The following is a 25,302-nucleotide window of genomic DNA, read 5'->3' as shown; positions in this document are numbered from 1 at the left end:
GCTTTCTATACTTTTTGCAGAGGATAAAGTGTCAACCTAATTCCTTAGAGTTCCAGCAGCACTAATTAAGCAGAGTCGCAGAGTGAATCATAGCAGTGGAGACCCTGGTGGTATGTATTCATTTTATTGTTCTTTTTTTATTATTCCCTTAAATGCACACATGCAGTGATCACAAGGATGTCAGGAATTTTAACACCAAATTTCATGTTTTTGCAAAACGAAAGCTGTAATGAAATTGCTCGCCCAAATCCACAAAATTCTCCTTTGAGAATATCCGCTCACCTGGGACTTTGGGTGGGTGGCCCTTGCTGAATGGCAAAGCTGCGGCGGGTTCGGGGAGGCTGGCATCTTCTGGTGTGGCCAGGGTGTGTGTGTAATGGTCACTTGGTGCTGTGTCCACCTCTAGCCGTGTCAGGCTCCCCGGCTACAGAGGGCAGCGCCTGCTAAGCCAATAAGAGGCAAGGACTTGGGGGCTGCGACCAGCCCTCCTGAACACTTGTCACTTGGATTTCTCTGCCAAGAAATCACTACTTGTCTGTCATGTGTCATTGTACATCACAAAGGATTCTGGAGCACATTCAAGGAGTCCGCTCACTCCTTCTTCCCTTATGTCTGGCTGGATGATGAGGAATGGTTCCAGCAGGAGAACCCCTAACGAAGCCTCAGAAGGGGAAGGCTCCAAGCCAGGTGTTGAGACAGGTCAGAGGATGAGGAGGAGGAACGGACGCAGAATAGTTGGATGCTGAACAAGCAATGGGCTTGAGTGAGAGAGAAGAAGAGGCAGAAAACACTGCAGATGTAGGGCAGGCAGCTGAGGAGGAAGAGGAGGGGGCTGAGGCTGCAACAGATTCACAGGAGCCTGCCAGTCCTATTGTATTCAGCTCCCATCCCTCCTGGTCTCCAAGGACTCAGACTTTTGCATGTAGCAGGACAACAAGCCCAGAGCTCACAGGAGGCCCCTCCCCAGTGGAGTTTAAGACTGAAGGGAAAACAGCCAGAAGGGGAGGAGGTGTGAGACCCAAGATCATCAGTTCTGGCAACTGCTTTACTGGGGCCAGTCTGGCTGCAGTTTTCTCTGTTTGTATTCTGTTTCCTTGAATAAAGAATCAGTTTTACTGCTCATTCCTCAGCCTCTGTGCTGACCAGCAGCTGAACCAGCCCTGACACCTTACGGCTGCACATGGCAGAAGATCATCATCAGCAGCAGCAGCAGCAGCAGCCAAGCTGTCTTTGTGGGAAACCTGTCCACAAGGAACCACTGAAAAGCTTCATTTGACAGTTGGATGACAGTGAGATCCTACATTTGACAACTGCCAAAAGAAGTGCCAACAAGTCTAAGGCATTCAAATGTTGGATTTTGAGGTAAAATCTATGAAGGCAGCATCGTTTTTCTCAACAGAAAAGGAAGAGGAAAAGCTCTATGAATGTATACAGAATATATTCTCTTAGGCACTCATAATGTTCCAGTGATTAATTGCACCTCCTGTAAAGATATCCTTAAGGTATCGTTAGAATAAGTGTCGCTTGTGACAAAGCCACATCCAGCACTGTGGATTTCGAGCGACCTTGAACGAAATATTTGAGGGCCTTGCGATTCCAGCAGTGTCATGTTCCCTCCTGCTGTGTGATCATGCTTCGACTCAACTGGATTTAGAAATACAGGCAGATATATAATTACATTCATAAAAGTATTTGGTAGCTGTCTGTGTGAATCAAGGCATTTAGGAAAAAAAAATGTTCCCTGCTATTCACCTACAGTTAGAAGAGTCTGATGCCCCCACAGCACTGACCTCATAACAGCTGGTTTTATGGGGTCAGCAAGATGACTGATTGAAATTGATCTGCATAATTCCATGGGGCATAACCTTATGCAGTTTCCAGGAGGCTATCTAGCTACTGTTCACTTTATCAACCCCAAGAGCAAAAGTTCCCAGCTCTTTCTCAATAACCTTTTAACTGCAAGCCAAGAATGGTCGAGGGTGTTTGTTTTACAAACAGCCTTTCAAGTCGTATCCCACTAATGCAGCTGAAATAAGCTGCAACACTCCTGCTATCGGTCCTAGGATCAAAATTGAAGAGGCCAGAAGCTGAGCTTTTTCATTTGGGGCTTTTCCTTCAGGACTCATTCTTCTTGATAGTTTGTCAGGACCTCTTTGACGGTTTTCAAGATGCACTACAAGACTCATTTATTTCCTATAGTACCAAAGAGTCTCCTTAGATTTCTTGTTGCCTTCGCTTTTTAAGATAGCTGAAATCCCATGTAAGTTTACCAGGAATTAAGAACCATTCCAATTAACAGATAGCTCTTTCCAGTTACCCCAGTTACTCCTCCGGTTTTCAATAACAACACATTGAGGCTGCATCACATGTATTAAATTATTGCCCCCCAAATGATGATCGCTGCCAAACCTTTGCTCCCCCAAATTAGTTTTTTCTGGATTCTCTACAATCAACCTCCCTCCTCTCTATGATTTAGTTCATTGTGATTTTATTAAGGAATGTTGAGGTTACTTGCAAACTGCCTTGTGGGGTTTGTCTTTAACTTGAAAGGTGGGATTAAAAAAACAAAAGAATCGTGCAGTCCAGCGAGGTCTGTGATATTTCTGAACAGGTAGTTTCCCCCTGCTTAGAAACTTAGGTCAACTAAAAAAGCCAGGGTGGGAGACATATTAAGGCAGCTGGTTCAAATGGCTGCAACTCCAGGCAACCTTGTCTTTTCAACCCAAAGAAGATAGTTTCAGCTCTCTAGGACTCATTAACATTAGAAAGTCCCTTTGGAACATAATGTTTTCCCACTTATTCCCATGGAGCCACAGTGAAAATGATTTAGAAATAATAATTCCTATCACGAAAACCTTCCAATGCTGATAGGCAGATATTTGCCTAATGTGGTCTGTGACGATCACACAGGGTCCCCTGACGTTTGACGGTCTATTGATCCCTGTGCCACCACTGTGATTGCTTCCCCGCTGCCACCAACCCGTTTCTCTCGAGTACACACGGAGTCCAGACAGTTGTTAACATTAAACCAAATAAACAAGGTTATTTTATAAGCATTAACAAGTTTATGGTTTCAGATAATTTTTCTTGTCAGTTTCTTAATCTTAGTTTCTTTACCGGCCTATACCTTCCTAATAACTTCTAACTGATTATCCCCACTGTCTATCTGACTCCTCTTAACAGATTCTCTCGCTCTCTCACATCAAACTATCCCAACCCACAGACTTATCCTCCCTCTCTCTTCTCTAACACCCGACTGACATCTCAACAACACTAACTCTAACTCTAACTCCTCCCCTTGGGTTCCCACTGGCCAATCACTTCACACTCATTTAACCCTTTCCTTATGACCCAGCATGATATCACCCACCCAGGAGGGCAAACGCCACATGGTCAAATAGAAACCAGTGCCACTGTGAGAAATGGATAAGTGTAAGGCAGTGGCAGGCAATCAGATGTTTCAAACGTCAAAAATGTAATGGCAGCAGTTGATGAAGATATCCAGGACACATTTGGCTCCTTGAGCACCAGTATATCCCATAGCTGGTTTGAGATTCCAGCTGGATCTCACGTCCTCCATCAATTGCTCCTGAAAGCAACATGTGTATCTTGATTGGCTGGCACTTATGACACCTGGGAGGTTATGTGACCTTCTCAGGCATGAATCTGTAGCATTTTTGCATGGGTAGAGATCAGCAGTGATGGCAAAACACTCCCCTGCCTCTGGGGACTTGTTTATGCACAATCTGGTTTCTGTGTACAGAAACATGAGACGAGACAACATGCATTCTGCTTGAACTATCTGTGTGACTCCCTACAAATGCAGCATGTTTGCTATTTCTGGGTAGATTATATATTAAAATATTAGTGCAGTCACATGGGTTACAACTTCAGAATCGGCAAGTGTTATCCTGTTTCACCAAGCAACAATTTTACAGTTCTACGAAACCACTTCTATGATTTGCCATATTAGCAAAAAATGAAATAAAAATACAATTAAATCTGATACATTATTAAATTTCCTAAATATTCAAAGGAGCCCATTTGCTACAATTTTTTAAAAATTAGTTTCTGACCTTTCTGCCTTTTACACAAAAGACACTCTATATATCAAATTATTTCTAACACGCTGCACTATATTTAATTTGGTTTGCTTCAGATTAATAAGTAAATGGTCATTTGAAGTGTGAAAATAATATGCAAAGAAACTGCTGTCCACTGCATTTCAAATGCAGAAATATTAAATGGTTACTCCATCATTTAGAAGCTAATAACTTGTTTTGGAAATTGAAAGTTTCATTTAACACTGTAGTGCATAATAGTTACACTTCTTTTGACATTTGATATATATTCCATTTGAATATTTTACTCATTCTAGCATTCTCCCAGAAACCAAGAGCTGATTTGTGCAACGTTACAGATAATTCAAGTACCATAGTTACAAGTTACATTGCCTGAAAGCCAAACCTGATTTTCAGCATTCTAAATTTGGTGAAGTTTGGAATGATGGTCCCACTTCCCCCCCTCCAGAGTCATTTTACTTAGCTTAATAAGACAGGAAGATGAAGTATTTGAGCAAGAAATTACCTGATATTTTCAGGAAACGGGGGGGGGGGGGAGTGTATAATGAGAGTGAGGCATTTTCCCAAAGTCAGAGCCACTTTGTTTAAGCAGAAGACAGCTAATCAAGGGATACAATTTTATACAAGGCATAAAACTGAAGCATCAAGACAGAGAAATAAATGGGATTCAAATAAATGAGATTTTGGCTTGGTGGTGCCTTGTATAGACTTACAGTGCGTCTCCTATCCCACAGACCAATCCAAATATTCAAGGGCTATACTTGGGACTGAGTGATATTTGCAGGTAGCAACCTTAGGGATATGGGTCTGTGCATCTTACCACTGCCTCACACATAGTGGCAATCCTTTTCTTCTTTTCTGAAGTTTGTTTTCAGTGTTTCTGCCATTGGTGACAAGCAGCAGAGCTCCTGCGAGTGACTGACAGGTTGTTGGTTTTTTGCTCAGAATACCTCAAGGACTGCCTGTCTCCATATGAACCTACCCAGATGCTGAATTCATCATCTGAGGCCCTTCTTTGAGTGCCTCCTCCATGAGAGGTCCAGAATCTGGCAACATGAGAACGGGCCTTTTCTGCAGTGGCTCCCTGTTTGTGGAATGCTTTCCTCAGGAAGGTTCATCTGATGTTTTCATTAATATAATAATAATTTTATTATTTATACCTCGCCCATCTGGCTGGGTTTCCCCAGCCACTCTGGGCGGCTTACAACATAATAAAAACACCAAGCATTAAAAACTTCTGGATACAGGGTTGCCTTCAGATGGCTTCTAAAAATCAGATAGTTGTTTATTTCCTTGACATCGGATGGGAGGGCGTTCCACAGGGCAGGCGCCACTACCAAGAAGGCCCTCTGCCTGGTTCCCTGTAACTTGGCTTCTCGCAGTGAGGGAACCACCAGAAAGCCCTCGGAACTGGACCTCAGTGTCTGGGCTGAATGGTGGGGGTGGAGATGCTCCTTCAGGTATACTGGGCCGAGGCCATTTAGGGCTTTCAAGGTCAGCACCAACACTTTGATTTGTGCTCAGAGACATACACCTTTAGGTCCCAGAAGAAAATGTTCCCCTTTAACCAGGTTTTAGGTAGACTGACATCCAATGCCCTCTTAAATGTGTTGTGGAAGAGCGGGTGCACACACACACACACACAGAGAGAGAGAGAGAGAGAGAGGGAGGGAGAGAGACCATATGTATATATGGCACAGGGCAACTTTCTCTTCCTTCCACTCCATGGTATCATTCTCCCCTCCCTTTAAGTGTGGCACCTTATACTATCAGGAATGGGATGAAGACCAGACATACAGTCTGTACTAGAGCAATAAGGCCCACCTAAGTGTCAAGCAGTCAGATCAGCAAGCCCAGGTCTGAGGTGAGGTAACGAAAAATACCTGACTGTCCACCATGTACACAAATGGATTTATTTTAAATGTGCCTTACAAAACAAATTGTGATCACGTCATTTATCCACAATAGTTACAATAAACTCACATATCAGACAAAAACCAAAGCTGCAGCAGCATAGCCGAGACAACTAAAGACATTTACAGAGTATTACAAGTTAAAGACAAGAACAGGAATTTGCCCGGCTTCTAGAAGCTGGTAAAGAACAACTCAGGCAACAGGTGGATGCCAAATGAGTGGCATAATAATGATAGCTGATGATTTATGACAAATAATGGGAAAATTATGCAGATGGTGCATCTTAGGCAGAATCCTAAGACTTTCTGTGTGCTGCTTAGAGCAGGGATGGTACTTTTAAAACTCTCCTCTCTCTCCCTGCCCTCTCTCAATCCAAGCCATTTTGGGAATCCGAGGACAATAAAGCAATTGGGGAAGGCTTCAGTCAACTGTGTTTTGGGGCTAAAGGACGGAAAGCTGCAAACCTACACATGCATGTAGGAATCAAAGTTTTGAAATTTATGGTTGCCTTTTTTTCTTTTTCTTTTTTACAAGAAATATATGTTGGAGCAGCATGCGCTGAACTCTGGATAATGTTTGCTATAGCTCTCACTGGTTATACCATAGAGCTCAGAAAGCAGAGCAGGGTTCATAGACAGCCGAGGCTCCTAATTATGAGATGATGCAAAATGTAAGCCAATGTTGGAGCTAAATAAAAGGTGTTATTCAGCCGAGTGCTTTCCCACAGAATGAGTCATGGCCGCAGAGCGTACATTGCCTTCCGTTCACACAAGAGATTTCACATTTCCCAGCTTTTCATATGCAAAATGGAAGAATGTAGATAATCTTACCTGTTGTTGACCTGATTGTTGAGGTGATATTGGAAGATGCCATTGCAGGGATACATTCGTCGTCTTGAGAGTAGCCCGCCTGAATGGCACGCAAGTAACTGTGGCTTCTGGTTCGGAAACAACCCGGCAGATCGAGGGCATCCATGGCCTGAGCTTCAACTTCACTAAACACTGATTCACAAACAGATTCAAATTGTCCATTGACCTCTGCTTCACTCATCTAGATAAACAACAACATTGCATTGGGTTTTTTTTTTTGGTTGGCTTGCTCTGTCAGGAATGGACTCTGCTGTAGCACTTCAAAAGCAGGCACGACCTGAACATTATTAATAGAGTCCCCCCTCCTCACCCCCCACATCACCTCTTGACACTTTTATCATGCAGCAAAATGCTTCAACATCACTGAACTAAGCATGTTCGCTATCTGTGTGCTAAGTAGACTGTCCAGTTCTGATGTTATTTTTGGATGACAGCTTAGGACAGCTTTTTAGTTTCAACTCGTTTAGCAATGAAATTTAATAAATAATAAAATAACTGCGTAGGGGCAATATTGTTTTTCTTTGCTACTATGTTATGGAGTTTCTTTGTGTTTTTATATTGCAAACCACCCTGTAATCTTTGAATGAATGGTGGTATAGAAAATAATAATAATAATAACAACAACAACAACAACAAGAATAATAATAATAATAAGGAACAGACACACAGTTACTGAACAAACCAGGATCTGAAACTAGTTTGATCAAGGTTTCTTACAGCTAAAAGCAGCTGAACAAACCAGGTTTTTTTCTATATTTGAGTGTAAAAGGAAACTGTTTTGTTCCAAACATCTATCACAAATTGCTCCTAATACTACTACTACTACTACTACTACTACTAATAATAATATAGTGTTCATTTTATAATTGGAGACAGACTGAAAATACTAGTGAAACTAATGATGCTAGTAAACAATATGATCCTGGCTTGATGGGAAGTTCTTGTGGCTAGGATTGTAAGATAAGGAAGTTTACTGAGTTAAATGGGACTGATGTGGGATAGCTGGAGGCAGAAGGACAAAAATGGAGCAAAGGAGTTGGGGTTGGGGGGTGGAGTAGGGTGCACTGGAGTCAAGAGACAGAGCAAGAGAGAATGGCATGCCAGAGAGAGAGAGAGAGAGAGAGAGAGAGAGAGAGAGGAAGTTGGATCCACAAGTTGGATCCAATAAAATAGATGCTCTTGAAACCGCGCAATGTTTCCTTGGGTTCCCTGCCCTGCCAATCATAATCACATCACAGAACACATCCATCACCACTGATTAAATCAAGGATCCAGTGTGCTTTGAAGTTCACTTGATCCATGGTGAACTTAATCCTTATGGATCCTCATAATTCCCTCACAAGGGATCCCTTCCCAAACCACCGCCGAATCTGTGCACCCAGATGCATTTTGTGATTTGTTGTTGATTTTGGCACCCTGTGTAAAAACCATGATTACCCATGATTTGGATCAAAGTTTTTGTGGTGCTACCAAGCACTGAATCTGTGACATTTCCTGAAACCACTGCAAGTATCAATTTGCTGATTCCGCCCTCCCCCGCCCCCCTGGAAAATCAAGCAAATTCAAGGGAATCCATTTTAATTTCACTGGAACTGACACCTTAGAAAAGCTAAATGTGTTTGTTTCTTGTGCTTTCCCTCTTTCTGTCTGTGGGTGGGAGAAGGCTGACCCACAGCAGGGTGGACAGAAGGCATGCTGTCCTGGCCTTCTATCAAAATTCCAAAGTGCTAATTTGCCGAAAGAGATTGGCAGTTGGCAGAAACTGCATTTGCTCTCCAGAGTGTGTGCCCATGACACTTGTGGCTGTACTGCCTCCATCCCCACGTACCATCCCCCATACCCTGTGAAGTGGCTAAAGGGGGCAAAAGTCCAGTTGACGAAGTATGCATTTTTAGATTAAACAAATAATTTGTGGCGAATAGCCTCTGATTGCACCAAAAGTCTGATAGTACCATTTCCCATAAATACACTTCCAGAATTAAGTTGTTCTGAAAACAATTAGTTCTGGCCCTTGTAATAATTATTTCATTTCTAATCAAATTACATTAACTAATGTTCTCTGGAAAGACAAACATTCTCATTCTGAATTGCCTTGTGCAAACAATATTAGGAAAGAAAGATGGGATAATGCAGTTCATACTTATGATTGTCTTATTTCCTACTTGTAAATTCAACTTGCTGGCAAGGAGCATAGCCCCTTTTTTATGTATACGAATCTCCCTCTGCAGAATAAATGGCTATTTGATGGGCATTAAAAGTATATGTGGCATGGCTTGCTGAGGTCCACCTGTATCTGATGTCCACCTGAAAAACTTGCATGGCTCTGGGCTCACATTCTCCTTTGTTCTTCTGCACTGGCTTAAGTGGGGGAAGAGAATATGCAGCAGGAACCAGGAGCAACGAGGACATAGCATTCTCTTAACACACTTAATTTCCTTGACCAACATGATGCTGTCCAAATAGTCTGGAGCAGACAGGAGCTGTAGCACTAAACATCGGCAGCTCACTTACTTAGGTTGGGGGAAAGCTGTCCTAGAGGAACAACACTGCCTAGTGCTAAGACAAAGTACAGAAGTGGGACACTCCTCTACTGGACTGGACTTTGCTGAAGATAAACAGCAGCTCGCGTCTCCTCTTCCAGTCTCTCTGGCATGGTTTATAATATGAAATGTGTGGTGAGATGCTTCCGTTGGCGGCTCCTTGCAGAAGAAAATGCTTTTGGTCAAGGAATTTCAGAGTATGGCAATCTCATTTTGGATGTTTAAGGACGGTTGGGTCCAGTCGCAGACAACTCTGGGGTTGTAGCACTCATCTCACTTTCAGGCCGAGGGAGCTGGTGTTTGTCCACAGACAGCTTTTCGGGTCATGTAGCCAGCATGACTAAACCGCTTCTGGTGCACGGAGGACCATGACGGAAGCCAGAGCACACAGAAACGCCGTTTACCTTCCCGCCACAGTGGTACCTATTTATCTACTTGCACTGGCATGCTTTCAAACTGCTAGGTTGGCAGGAACTGGGACCGAGCAATGGGAGCTCACCCTGTTGAGAGAATTTGAATAGCCAACCTTCCGATTGGCAAGCCCAAGAGGCTCAGTGGTTTAGACCACAGCACCACCCACATTTTCTTTGGATGTTTACGCTACCAGGGAGAGGAAGGAGAGGAAAAAGTGCACTGGGAAGCAGTTACTTGTCTTTAGTAACTTCAAGTTCTGGCAGAGATGAACTTGTGAACAAGTGCAGTCCTGGAATGTCTATGCCTGCTGTCAGCTAGCCTCAATTTTGTCCTGTTTCTCTTGTTGTATAGGAGCTGTAGGGGCCTGCCACAAGGCAATCAGAACATTTCACAGCTGTTCTTAGCCTTTTTCAAGCCGTGAATCTCTGAGATGACAATCCATGCATGCTAACAGGCCATCTGATTTCCCTTTAGAACTGAATCATAATCAGTAGAAGATTATGCGACATAAGAAGGCTCATTGAATGAAATAGACCAAGAAGTCCTTGCTCCAATTTAAATGACTTTCCTGCATTTCTTACCCTAGAATGTGGGCAGTGTTCAGACATTCAAAAACAAGAAGCACACAAATTAACACTCATTAGCTTTATACGCCAAAGGTTCGCCCTATACAACACACACAGCTTCCCCCCTTAAAAAATTCAGTGTAACAAAAACACAGTTTACTGTTATTCTACTTCCTCCTATCTCACACCCTCAAAAAGGTGGGATGTAAACTGTGCAAGCTAGCTACTCCCAATTAAATTTCATAACTAAGACACAACACTGGCACTTATTGAATGGGCAGTTTCACAGAGAGTGCACATCAAACCAGTGTTTGCCACCAAGTGTATACTCATCACAGAGCGGCCAATTTGTGCTCCTTGGTAAGTAACTCTTACTTTTGCAAACCATTGTTTACCACTTCCATACTGTGGCCTGGTTTGTACATAATGCTAAACCAAACCACGGTTTAGCATGTGAATACATGAGTGCCCCCAGAGAAGAGATCATAGCCACTTTGCCTCTCCTTTGGTCCTGCTGTCGCACTGTTGTTTCGTTGCGTTGTCCGAACTCAGGCTACTGGTGTGTCTCGCTCCAGACAAACCAGCTGTTGTTACTGTTATATGTTTTAAGTTCATATACAGAACATTTCAAATGCACACCTTAGAACCAGGTCTTGCTGAACTACAACTGTCCCTCCCATTGGCCATTCTGGCTGGGGCTGAAATGAGCTGAAGTCTAGAACATCTTGAGGGCCACAAGTTCCTCATCCCTGCCTGAAAAACTATAGTGTGTGAAACAGGTCAAAAAGGCTTGAGACTCTGGTGGTTTCAGCTACAAGATGTGATTCACTTGCACATGAGAAAAGCTCCACACTTAGGCAAATGGTTTCGGCTAAATATTTTTCATTAGGCCATCTCAAATAGTTTAAGCCCTTCAGAACTGGACATGTTTTCAATTCTCTGACATGGAACTGCTGACAAAAACTGCTAAACAGCTGGTAGCTAGCTTGGGTGATACGATAAACTCCTGTTGCTGATGTCGCTTAGAAAATCAGGCTGAAAATAAAATAAAAAATGTTTCCAACCTGGCTGATGCAGCTGGCCTGACTGAGCGTGCTCACTGCTCTCATATAGCTCTGATTCCTTGATCGGAACTTGGGGGAATTGTAGTTTGCTGACGGATCCAAGTTGTGTCCACCGGGCACATCACTTGCCGCTTGCAGGTAGCTCTGACTATTAAGGAAAGATAGAGAGGGAAACAAAGGATGAAAAACTAAGGCTAGAAAGAAGCGAGGGGTGGAAAGAACACCCCGTGATACAGGAGGCCAGTGCCCATTCCCCCAGAAGCTTCCCCCTAGGATTCCATCAAAGTTAGGAGAACACCACAGAAAAATTGGCCTCTGGTTTCTTATTCCTACTACAGGCCCTGGCCCTGACCCAGCTGGAAAGGCCTCAGCTGCACACATCTGCTCCCAGCTCTTAACAGACCCAGTCTCCTACATGGAGAAGAGCTTGGACTAGATTTAGGCTCTCCTTCTCCTAAGCATATGGTTGGCGCTGTCAGCACTTAAGAGCTCTAATTGTCTGGTCCAAGTGGGAAGTGCTCAAGATGAGTCCCTGGACTTTGCCATCATTGCTGCAGCCTCTAACAGCATGTATGACACTTGGGAGATTTGAAGCACTCGGATCGACCAGACTCCTTTCAAACTCGCTGGCATCCTACTTCGGGGTGTACTTGAGGCTGGTGCCGAGTGCTTCTCAAGCCTTTCCCAATGCTTACAACCAGCCCCATGAACATCTCACTTCACATTATGTTGGTGCTAAACAAATTAAACCGTTAAGTGAACAATGATCGTTACGGCAACCTATATATCCATTTGTTATGCCACTATGGTTTCCCCCCCCCCGCTTGCTCGCCATTTCCTATACTATTAACGTTTCTCCCAGCAATGCTATCTGCAAGCCGTTACCCTCCTGCTTCAATTTTTTCCCAAAGTGGATCTTTCTCTCTCTCTCCGTTGTATAATACTTTGCATCTGAATCTGTCCAACATTTCTTTTTTTCCCCCCAGTAAGGCTCTCTAGTATGCTGAGCTCATTTTTTAATTTGTAGCCTATCATATAAATCATTCACAATGCTTCCCCCGAGATGTGTGCTGCCCACTTCTTCTTCCAAGTCATTAATGAAGATGTTAAACAGCATCAGACCCGGGGCTGATCCTTGTGCAACCCCAGAGGACATCTCATTGCAAACTAATCTAAACTGCATGCATATATTAAGTGAGATATATCTTAGGTGAACTTTTAAAAGTTTGGCATTGACTTGTCATTGGTGGCAATCCAGCCACTCAGTTTAATTAATAAACCTCTTTATTGTCCTGCTGCATAGCATGTGGTGAATGATTTACTTACACTTTAAAGCTGAGAATTGTTCCTTACTAAACTAAAATATTGCCTACGGACCTTCCTCATTCAGTTGTAAACATTTACCATAATACAGATATGAATGCTGAAGTCCTAGACATACTTGGTAATAACAACCACTGAACTTAGCACACCTTATTTCCAAGTATAAATGCTTAGGATTAAGATGGCACATAATCACATTGATGGTGAAAGGCCAATCAAAGAAAAGACATTCCATTTGGGGGAAGCATTTAGCCAATGAGAAACCATAACCCACATTTAAATTCCGCAATGGTCAAAGGGAGGACTTTTCTTCCATTGACTAAAATTGCCAAACTTGTATAGGATTGTCCCAGTACAATTGAAATGATAAAATACAGCGGGTCTGGAATTTCTACCACATTACTGAATACTGTGTTTTCAGCTACTGTAAGGGGGTGGGGGAGGCCTTTAGTTTTGCTTGAGCTATGCAAAAGAGTCTTTCAAAATGCATCACAAAAATTGTTGCATTTCAGAAATGGTTAGTAAATAGTGATGAGCGTATGAGAAAGTGGAAACCAGGTTAACAAGACTCACTAAATAACTAGCGTGACTAAAAACTGTTATCTGCTTTAGCCTCAACTCAAATTCTTAAAGTGAGAAAATGACACCAAGTGCCTTTTATTTTATCCTAACATTCCCCTGATTCCATTTGCGACTTCAGCAAATGCTGCCTTGTAAGCGTATGAACAGTATCTCCAACGTTCAGCCCAAATGGAGTCTGTCCTTAAGGCCACTTTTAGAACATGCCATGCCTTTGCAGCTTTATCCAGTTGATGCAGAAGCAGTAACAAATAGCATTATACTTGCACAGTTTCTTGTGCTTCAAAGGGGGACAAAGAGACCAAATGGAGGTAAAGCAGGTGAATTCCAATGAACATAATACGGCTGAGAAACCTGGCAAGCTCATATCCCAAAGAGGCATATTACAAAAGGAACTGTGAATACCTCTAAAAACACAATTTCCCATGAACAAAGCTTCCATTGCCTGCACTAAAAACATATCACATACTCACTCTGTAAGCTGAAGGCTTCGATTGTTTTATCAACACATAATTTCTTAATTGAGGTTGCATCGGGTTATATTCATTTTTAGCGCTGCATAACTAACTGCTTCCGCTGAACTCAGCAAGAGCTGCTTGTGTGAAGGCGGCGCACAAGAAATGAGCACAACTCTGGTCCATTCTTAACTCCATCACAGCATGCTGGAACTAACAGGTACTATAAATTCTCTGAATCAGATTAAATTTATTCAGTTTACCCACAAAAATGGCTTAGCATTATTAAGGTCAGTTCTAATAACGCTCTCATCATACTAGTTGTTTTCGTAGCTCAGATAAATCTTCAATTCTACAGGAGTCTTGTATGGACAATCAATAAGCTTTCTAGCATAGTTTAGCAAAATTTGTCATTTAAAGCACTTTGTACAGCGATAACTGAAATCTGGAAAGTTTCTACAGATGCCGGAATATAAACTACATGTTTATTTATTGGGGCATTTAGTTCTTACCATTAAAAAATCAAGGTGGTATATGTTTGTGTGTGTGTGTACATACACACACACACACACACACACACACACACACACACATGCGCGCACACACACAGCAAATATTAAAAACAAACCTAAAAATAAAAATAATTGTTGCCTACCAAAATTCTAGAATAGATTGGTGAACTTGGAGTAGAATCTGCAACCTGGTTAGGACTTCAAAATGATATTGGGATTTCAGCCCACATTCGAATCAAAGCAGAATTCTGCACCATCTCTTTTGCTATGATAGTGTTGTCTACTATATCGGAGCGAATGGTGCACCAACCTCAGTTGCCCTTAGCAAGCCTCCACTTGCCCACATTCTTACTTAAAACTCTGCCTGCGGATGGAAATCAAGTCCTGCAGGGCCCTAGTCTCGTGGGACAGAGCATTTCACCAGGTCAGAGCCATCACTGAAAAAGCGCTGGCCCTGGTGGAGGATCGTCTGGCTTCCTTGGGGCCCGGTACCTTTAAGCTATTATTATTCATGGACCTTAGGGTCCTCTGTTGGACATACCAGGAGAGGCGATCCTGTAAGTACGAGGGTGATGATTAGCAGAGTTTCAGAACATAAATGCCATTCGTGTACCATACCAACCAGAAGGAAACACTGACAGAATGCACACTTGCCTGCTTATTCCTCAAGGTTAGTCTCCAAAGACAGACTTAATTCTCAGTGGATTCCTCTTCTAAGGAAAATAACCCACATTGCTTAGAAAATTCTTTTCACCTCCTATTGCTCCTACCGGTCATATAAGTATCAAAGCGAGTGCTTGTTGAGATGGATAATTGACCCAAACTCTAAAACCACAGATTGTGAACTAAGGCACTCAAATTCCCTTTAGCTTAATTTTCTTATTATCATGCCCTTCAGATCAACAAAGTTTGAGGGTGGAACACTTACTGGAACTATATTTTATTGCAACAGATAATTTTTTAAAAAACAACTAAAACCTTGATCGTTGTGAAACCTAGATTTAATAAATAAGAATTTATCAAAGGTTTGTTTCAATTTAATACAACAATGAAATGTCCCATCTTTAAGAGCAAAGTAAGGGGAGCCTTGTTACTTTCCAGTTTTTGTACTTTGGTTTCTCCTTCTTTATTTTGCTTAGAAGCCTTTTCCATCCTTACTCGGTACATGAATGAGAACCTCAATATTAGAGATGGCCTTCGCTTTACAAAAGAAGGTGGTATTTAAATATGAAGGCCGCAAGCTGTTTAGAACTTGGGATGGAATTTTCCAAATTTTAGATGTCAAGCTTACCCACATGGATTTCCCCTGCCCAATAATCATCTCATTGAGGATTTGGTTCCCGCACCCTAGTCCCCCTAAAAATCTGAACAATTATTGCCGATTATAAGCACTATTATATGCATATGCACTCCAGGTTTCCTAAAGTAACCAGCACATAAATGGATACATAAAACAATGCATATAACAGTATAAAAATATATGTGTGTTAATAGACTTATAAAATTATGCTGCGGAAATAGAGTATGGCATGAGGTATCATTCTTTTGCAGTATTATAAATATAATTTTACATTAAATGTGGGCTTTTAAAGAAACTGACAATGCGTGATAAGCAGGTGCTAAGGTAAAAGAGGTAGGCCGTGAGTAAAGTTTAATTGAGTCAAGTCAGAACCTCTGAATTCTATGTACAACCTATTTAGGGTATCATAACCTGTACTTTGAATTGCACCCAACCAACTGGGGAGCAGATGTCAACCCTGGAGCGCTGCTGTAATATACTCCCAGCTAAAGGTACTTCCCATGGGGAGAGAAGGTGTTGCATTATCCTACTTCTGAAGCTTCTGAACCATCATCAAGGGCAGAGTATGGTACACTAGAATCGCCTCAAGAAAACGAAGCGTTCCAGTTAAGTTTGACAGAAAGGTCTGCAGAAGGCGCACCAGATGAAATTGGCAAAACCGACTCCTAGCTACTACTGCAGCCTGGGCTCTAACTTGCATTCCCAAGTCTAAACCTACATGCCCAGAACAGGCTGGTGCTCAGATAATGAACTCCATAATGATAGCTGCCCTCTCCCCATCATTTTCTGCTGCTGTTATTGGATTTCGTTAGAAATCATATCATCATAGAGTTGGTTTTATTAGATTATCTGAACTGCATTTTACTGTGGTTGGTTGCTTTAACACTACTGTTAAAAGGTAAAGGGACCCCTGACCGTTAGGTCCAGTCACAGACGACTCTGGGGTTGCGGCGCTCATCTCACTTTACTGGCCGAGGGAGCTGGTGTACAGCTTCCAGGTCATGTGGCCAGCATGACTAAGCCACTTAGCTCACTTAGGCAAACCAGAGCCGTACACAGAAACGCCGTTTACCTTCCCGCCGGAGCGGTACCTATTTATCTACTTGCACTTTGGGGTGCTTTTGAACTGCTAAGTGGGCAGGAGCAGGGACCAAGCAACGGGAGCTCACCCCGTCGTGGGGATTCGAACCACTGACCTTCTGATTGGCAAGCCCTAGGCTCTGTGGTTTAACCCACAGCGCTACCCACGTCCCAACATTACTGTTACCTGCCCTGGAATCTATATGAAGGATGGGTTATAAATAGAGTAAAATAAATAAATAAATATAAACAAACTTTTGTAAAATGAATTTGATAATATTTGAATATATTCTACATAGCAGAGGACAGAAAATATACATATAATCCATATTAGGGTGTATGGCAAAGAGAAATCAGGAGCAATGAAAGAAACTCCATACAGTATTTCATTTAGAAGTACCTGCAATTCAAGGTAATTTATATGCAGCCCAAACTTTGGCTAATCCTGCAACTATCGCTTTTGGTCTGACTAGATGAGATCAGGCTTTGTGTCAAATTAAATGAAAGTGTTTTGTACCTACGAAGGCAGCTGCATGTTTCCCTCTTCTATAAAAAAAGCTGGGTAATAGAAAATTAAGTTAATAAAATGAGATTGCTGTAGGAGAAGAGCAGCTTGTTTTTTTCACCTCATTCTATGAAACTAATCACTGAACCATGGTAGACCTTTTTCTTTTAATTTTTCTCCTTCAAAGACATTTACCATTCTTCATGTTATAATGCTATCCTTACAGAAGCAATCACTCAAGAAAGATTCTATTAGGATAAAACACAGGGCTGGTAATTGTGAAAATTAATTTAGGAAGAATTAGCTTTTCTTTTGCATCAAATGACACATTAAGCAATCAACATAATCTATATTGTATTTTGTGTATTATTGCAGTGTACAGATTGTCATTAACACAACTACATGTGTTAGTTTATTCAATAATTCTATTTAAAAGCCTTTGCCTTATTCATTCTGCATACAGGGATTATGTTGTGAATCCCTAAATGCTGCTCTCTCAGATAAACAAAGGAGGGTTTGCTCTTCTTAAATTCTAGAAGACAACTTCTTTCCAGGAGTAACCATTTACCAATGAACTCTACCTCTGACATGGGCTAGTATTTATTTCAGTCAATAACCAGTAGAGAAGGAGGAAAGAAAACAAAATACATAAAACACAGTATGACACATTAAGAACAGTATGAAATATAGAAAAGACATTCTAGCATATAAAGCCCATGTGATGTATCATTCGTGCTTAGCAATCTCTCCCTTTGTTGACTATTATTTTGGACTTTTGTAATAATTATAAACTTTATTAAGGGCTGGATTCAACTAAATATTCCTGAGAGCAGGAACCAGCCCAAGTCCTGTTGGCACAACAGGACTTTTCTCCCTTTCATCCCATTGCAACCCCCAGTTAGGTTCCAGAGGGTCAGAAGAACACCCAGAACAGCACATGTGGGGAAGGAAAAGGGAGATTTTCTTTTGTTGGGTGAGTGCTTGCTTTGATGGTTGTATTAGCGTGGTGTTGAATTCCACCATATATAAAGTATCTGGTGGAATAGGCCTCTCAGTGATTTAAGTTTCCAAATGAAACTTAGAGAAAGATAGTAGTTCACTTTCTTTCCAAGCAGAGCTATTCATAAAGGGCAGAATTTGTCTTTTCCAAGCAATCAAACCAAACAAAAAACCCCTCTCCCCATCTCTTCTGTCACTAACATTTAGTTCATTTGAGATGACCATCTGAAAGAAAAATAAACACTAGGCCCTGAAACTGAAATAAAAATGGTTGTGTCATTAGCTTCTTAACATCCTAGCCTCCTACACAATAACCTTTCTGTTGGTATAATAGGGCTTTTTAAAGTGCTGTGGAATTGGGCAGAAATATAGCACAGGACACAGACTTTGAAAGGTGGAAATCAAGATACTCTTTATTGTGTTCCCTGGGCTTCAGGATAAGTAAGATGGTATAACGTACACCTTGCAGGACTATGGACAGCTGACTATATCCAAGGAACTTGCCCCAACAAAGACCAAACTCCAAACAATTCCTAATAACTTTCTGTGCCTTGATTACTCTTCCTTGATTCCATGCCCATGAATGAGGAGTCAAGATTTTTAAAATAGACAGCCATCAGGCCTAAAGCTTAGCATCTTTCAGGGCTTCAGGTTCCATGCTACCAGTCTCAGGCTTGAGCTCAAAGACTGACTCTCCGCTCCTGGGGAATCTCCTCTGGTGGGGATGAGAGAAAGATGGACTCAACAGCTCCCCTCCCTCTGTATCTGAGAACAGACTGCTGCTTGAGAATGTAGAAGTTCTGGGCATCCTTTCCCCCTTAAACTTTACATGTACTCTGCTTTGCTACATCCCCCTCTTCAATTAGTCTGTCCCCTGAATGCAAAGACAGGCTCCAGTGGATTGTGAGAACAAGACCAATAGCGGGTCCAATGGTGAAGAAGGCAATTTCCGCATGTGAGGGAAGGTAGCCCATCTAAAAAAAGGAAAACTCTGATCCTAATCCTCTGCTGCCTTGCAGGGGACATCTTCAGGAGATGAAAAAGCTAAGCTGCAACCTGACACAAATTGATGGTTGGATGGCATCTTGAAGCCTCCTTCTGTCAACACCTGCAGCCAAGCTGGTGTCAAACGTATTGCTCTGCTTTCCTTTGGACCACATCAGGGAGGCCGAGTAGCGGGTCTTGTTGTCTGGGCAGCCTATGACCTCCATATACAATGCCCAGGCTTGAGCCCTGGAGAGGTCACATTTATGTGTTACCATGGGATCTAGTTCACAAACAATTTATAGATACTGAAACAGGAAGAGCTGATGATAGGGAAGTTGAAGCCATCCCATAACAGCCCAGTTCTAAAGATGTAAATGAAAAATTAGCTTCCTGTGAGCTTGCCCCCTCCCCATCACATCTTGTTCTTCCTACTTTGAAAAATTAATTTGTATATATTCATATGTTCTTCAGGATATATTTAATGGATGCACATTAAATACAAGGCTACTCTGTTTTTCCACTTTACTGAAAATGCCATTGTCTTTCCAATTACTGTCAGTTTTATTTCACAGCACATAGATCTTTTCTGTTAGAAATATAGTAAACTATGTAAGATGTTTGCTATTTATTATAGGGCACAGGAATTGGTTTTCCCCCCCTTCTGCTAGAAATAGAACCACCTACTTAAATGGGGAAAGTCAGAATAAGTACAGCTAACATTTTCTTTCAGTTGTGGCAGAATATGAAGAAACTGCAGAAGGAAATGTAGTTTGAGTCAATGAAACTCACATTAATGAAACGTAGGAAAAAGCTTTGAGAGGCTTACTTTTGGTGGTCTCCAAGAGCTCTTTGTCCGATAGATTTTAACAATGACTCCGGATGGACTGCTACCTTTGGTGATGTTTTGGGGCTAGTGTCGGAATCTCCACTCTCCTCATCTCCCATGGCTTTAATATAACTTCCACTTCTCATCCTTCTGCAGGGAATCTCCTCATCTTTACCACCAGCAGGGTACCCTCCCCATTCATCTTGAGGCACCTGGTACAGTATATTACAACAAGCACAAAAGAGAAATAAATCTCATCTTGCCATGGAACCCTTTTAAGAACAAACATTTATGATGAAGAAGGAATAAGCATTCGTCATTACATAAAAGAGACAGTTTTAATCGGGCCGTTAAGGTATGAAGCCGTTACCATTCTGTTGCATTTGACGTGAGGTGAATGCAGACAAGAAGTATTTAACAAGTGGCAATCTATGCCGCAGTGGCACAGAATGGGGAGACTCTACCACCCCGTCTACCCCCCCATGTCACAAAAGATGCAGATGTGTCGTAAAGTTCTCCTCATCACATCAATTTTCTGCGACAACTTGCTCTGCACATTGTCAACCATGTTAAGTTTTTTATTTGGTAAATGGAAATCTTAATTTGCCTTTTAGCAGCTTTCAGAGAAACCAATGAACGCTAAGACCCAGGAAACCTGCATTCTGATATGTCCGTAATGTATAAAAAGTCAGAAACTAGAGTGAAGGCTCAAACACCTGGAAACTACACTTCATGATGCCTCGGTGAATGAATTGCAGTGGTGTGCGATTGTCGATTAATGAGTGACCAAGTTTTTGATAAATAGGGTTGCTATACGTCCAGATTATCCTGGACGTGTCCGGGATTTGGCCACTGGGAATTGTGTCCAGGCGGGAGTCCCTTTAATGTCCGGGAAAATCTGTCCGTGTAGCAACTCATATCAGAAGTGGTGATTTCTGTGGGGAAAATTTCAACAACTTTTCAGTCCAATTTTTCACTTTCTGAAATATGGAATAACATTAATGGAATCGTAGGAAAGAAATACAGTTTGCTTACACCTTAGCTCCCCCCGCCCTTCGAGTTTTGTTTGGAATAAATTCAGATGAAGGGCAGGGTAAAGGAGGGCTTGTTTTTTGTCCCTTAACCCTTCTTCTCTCCATCCCTTTCTTCTTTGCCCTGAACCAACTAAGGCGATACACTTGAACAGAAGCAGTCCTCCATGCATGTAGCACTTCTTGGACTGTGCACATGAAATAGATACACACCCAAGAGTAAACATTACCCAGGGCGGAAGAAGGGGGTGGTGGGGGCGGTTCACCCTGGGTGTCATCACTGAGGGGGGTGACATTCGGTGTACCACCCACCTGCGACTCCCAAGCCTATCCCGAGTTGTCGGGGGAAGGGGCAGAGCTGTGCCACGTTGCCGGCGGCCTTCCTCCCCTTCCCCCTTCATTTTGACAGCTTGGGGGGAGGCTTGGGAGTTGTGGGCAGGTGACACGCCGTTGTCCCCTGCTCCTGGGGGGGGGAAGAAGAAGAAGAAGAAGAAGAAGAAGAAGAAGAAGAAGAAGAAGAAGAAGAAGAAGAAGAGTAGTAGTAGTAGTTTGGATTTGATATCCCGCCTTTCACTCCCCTTCAGGAGTCTCAAAGCGGCTAACATTCTCCTTTCCCTTCCTCCCCCACAACACTCTGTGAGGTGAGTGGGGCTGAGAGACTTCAGAAAAGTGTGACTAGCCCAAGGTCACCCAGCAGCTGCATGTGGAGGAGCGGAGACACGAACCTGGTTCCCCAGATTACGAGACTACCGCTCTTAACCACTACACCACACTGGCTCTCTCAGGGGAAGCGTCCCCCGAGCTGTAAAAAGGAAGTGGGAAGGTAGTAAGGCTGCAGGCAAAGTGGTGTGGCTGCCACCCCCACCCAGAAAGCAGCCTGCCATGGGTGGCTCGCTCCACGCCCCCGGTGGCTCGCTCCACCCCCATGCCCCCACCCCTGGGTACCGGAGCAGCTAGCTCCGCCTCTGATAGTACCTCCCGGCCCTGTATTACTTTCAATAAGATATGCATCCAGGTGCATACTGATGTTTCTGGATACCTTGTAGGTGTCACACATGAAGCCCTCCTTGAGCTAAAAGGAACAACAGAACCTGACTGATACCTTATCCATTCTGGGTAAAAGCCCTGACCCTGATCAATGGTTGCAGTTACTAGGGAAAAAAGTGCATGTCTGTCCCACTTGTACACAGAAAGCACTGGAACTAAGTCACTTAATGTTAATTGAGGCAGGATAGGTTTTGTGTTATGGGTAGTTAAATAAATACAGAAAATAAGTTAGCTTCTTGAAACAGAGTTGCTGGTGGTCTGAAATCTTCTCCCAAAAGGCTAGGACACCGCAATTCATAAAAGGCAAGGATACCATGAATAATGACTTTTCGTAATAAGGGAAGATATATTCATGCTACCTAGGAATCTATTTTGCTGCAAAAAAGTACCAATTCTAAAACTACCCCATAGAGAGTTTAACACTTTTATGTGTCATTTTGTATGTGAAATACCTTCCTGATTAGTAGAATCTCAATTAATCCCCTTGCATTATATTTGGAATCAGTGGATGTCAGCTCAGTACTGAAGAGAACATGAGAGTGGTGATGAACTTTGCTAGCTATCAAGCAGTTATGACTGACTAATTACATGATGGTCATATAATTCAAAGGGCTGTCACATAATTCAGAATGAACTAAGCTCCAGGCAAGATTGGAAATGGCTCTGTGCTGCATCTAGACCTGCATTTGCACACGTCCTGTGCTCATTGTAGATATACATAAATGATTCTTTACATAAATGGTTCTTTATCATCCTAGGTTTTTATTATTTGACCCTAATCAGGGGCAAGCAACTATTTTGTGCCTGTGGGCTACATGTGGCAGTAGGTGGCTGTTGGCCACAGCGAGGTAGGAGTCGCCACTCACCCACACTTAATGTAACACTCAGATTCACTCATAATCACATTCACACTTAATTAATCTCCGATTTATAAAGCACTTGCATCTATGCTGTTTCTCAGCTAGCAGGCAATAGAGAATATCTAGGCTGATATAGGACTGCAAACTTTTTCACAAGTGCAGCAAGGAAGTTTTAAGTCTCTTTCACTTTAAGTGAACAGAACTGTTGAACTGAATTTGGAAAAGAACAACAGGCATGGTTCGTGTTAGGAAGAGCTTACTTTAGTCAAGTATTCTGCTGTGCCTCAGCTAATCTACCAGTAGTCCTCTCTAGAACGCAGGTAATTTGTATGGCCTTTATCGAAATGGCCTTTGTGCAAATCCATGTCATCTCAACTTGCTTGCTGTGGAACAGCTTCCTGTCAGGGGCCGGAGTCAGGGGCAAGTCAGCAATAAAACACCCAGTGTCAGTTAACACTTTATTCAAAGAAACCCAAAGAGTGCAAGTCTAGTGATCACAGCAACTCTCGCCAGTAGGTCTTGCCCCAGTGAGCCAGTTGTGAGGACCAAAGGTCCCTGTCTCCCCACCCGTCTCTAAAGTTCCTTGCCTGGTTCCTTCCCCAGCAGCCTAAGACTCCTTCGTCTTGTTTCTCTTTGTTCTGCCATTTTCATTTCTCTCTGTGTTCTGGGAGAACAGCGGGGAGGGGAGCTGGTCACACCAGGAGGGAGACACTCCCTGCCTTCTTCAGCACCAGATGTCCACTCTGGGCTCTGGGGAAGGTCACCTTGTGAGCCAGGGTGCTCCCAATATACGCAGTTTTAGTTACACATGCGGAGGCCCAGAACCTAACCCCCACATAAATGAGGAGCTGCCTGTATATTGCTTGATACTGTACATGCTTTATGGGAACCCACATCCGATTCAACTACAGCTTCCGCTGCTTTTAATTGGCATGAATTGTGTCCTAATGCAAGGGAGCAGGTTTGCTTGCTTTGGGCACCTGATAAAGCAAGGGTTGCCCTCTGGACATTGTAGATTACAATTCCCATCAGCCCAGCTAGTGTGGCCAATGATCAGCGATGATGGGAATTGGAGTCCAAAATATTTAGAGGGAACCATGTTAGCCACATCTGCAATAAAGTTTGCATTTTCTATACAGTGGTACCTCAGGTTACAGATGCTTCAGGTTACAGACTCTGCTAACCCAGAAATAGTACTTCGGGTTAAGAGCTTTGCTTCAGGATGAGAACAGAAATCACGTGGTGGCACGGCAGCAGCAGGAGACCCCATTAGCTAAAATGGTACCTCAGGTTAAGAACAGTTTCAGTTTAAGAACAGACTTCCAGAACGAATTCTGTTCTTAACCCGAGGTCCCACTGTATTAATATAGTACTGTATGAATAGACCTTTACATGAATCATCCATATGCTGTCTTTCCTATTTGGCTTTCTGTATGATGCTCCCACCAGGGACACACATTAGAAACAAGCTACAAACATATGTCAACACACCTACAGAAATTAAATTCATATGCTTGTCCCACAGTTAGATCGTGGTCATTTTTATATCTGAAATGTTACTTAAGAATTCAGCCTTTTCAGTATGGCAATTCTTCTCTTACTATACTCTTATTATACTCTTTGAAGTATAATGCAATATACTTCAAAGGGCTATTATAACACATCTCTCTCTCTCTCTCTCTCTCTCTCTCTCTCTTCCAGATCAGCAGCAAAAATCTGTCTACATGCACTGAAAATCATCAAAGTGCCTTTTAGCTTGTATAAATAGTTATTGGTGCCTAAAATTCCCATCTGAAGAGTTTGCATCTGCTAACTGGGAATAATTACTCTAATTACCTACTTGTAACAAGTGTTGATATCTATAATTTCTTTAAAAAGCCATTTCCTGTTCCAGATATTAAATCTATATATACATACACAAAGGACTTTGTATGACATTATAGTGCTTGATGTCCAGCATGCGAAACTCATGACAGAATCAATGCCTGCATCATAATAGTTACAAACCACTTCAAAACACATGCAAACTTAAGGCTGAACATCAGTTGTATTCTATAGTGTGTTTTTTTAACCCTTCATGTCATATGCAATATGCATGTACATTGAACCCAGAGATTTCTGCCTGGTATAAAATGTCTTATATTTGGAAAGGTTCAAGACAATCACTATCTGTCTGATTATTATTGAGTGATCATTACTTTAAAAATACATTCATTGACTTTATGTTAGGAAATGTGCTCTCAATGTGATCGTTGGATTTCCTACAGAAAGTAATCAATTCAGGCATGATAATACGGGTCCAAGGGTTTCTAAATATTCCTAAATATTATCACTGGCTAGAATTCTCTG

The 25,302-nt window shown here is 42.3% G+C and overlaps 1 protein-coding gene and 1 long non-coding RNA gene across 8 annotated transcripts in view; one reads left to right on the top strand and one right to left on the bottom strand.

Moving 5' to 3' along the window:
* The window catches only part of DLGAP2 (DLG associated protein 2), a 403,016-nt gene that overhangs the window by 52,043 nt on the left and 325,671 nt on the right, over positions 1-25,302 (bottom strand). For all 7 annotated transcript variants that reach the window (XM_053380806.1, XM_053380804.1, XM_053380807.1 and 4 more), the window contains 3 exons: positions 20,016-20,227; positions 11,450-11,597; positions 6,827-7,046 (listed from right to left, as the gene is read on the bottom strand). In XM_053380806.1, coding sequence (XP_053236781.1) covers positions 6,827-7,046; positions 11,450-11,597; positions 20,016-20,227 — 580 coding nt within the window. The remainder of the gene's footprint in view (positions 1-6,826; positions 7,047-11,449; positions 11,598-20,015; positions 20,228-25,302) is intronic.
* On the top strand, positions 21-24,865 carry LOC128410081 (uncharacterized). The gene is made up of 3 exons (XR_008329381.1): positions 21-110; positions 20,172-20,370; positions 24,655-24,865. It is a non-coding gene; the product is annotated as an uncharacterized LOC128410081 (long non-coding RNA).

Source organism: Podarcis raffonei, chromosome 3 (assembly GCF_027172205.1).
Source record: "Podarcis raffonei isolate rPodRaf1 chromosome 3, rPodRaf1.pri, whole genome shotgun sequence".
Lineage (NCBI taxonomy): Eukaryota > Metazoa > Chordata > Lepidosauria > Squamata > Lacertidae > Podarcis > Podarcis raffonei.
The sequence above is the reverse complement of the archived record's forward strand: the minus strand, read 5'-3'. Positions and strand labels throughout refer to the sequence as shown.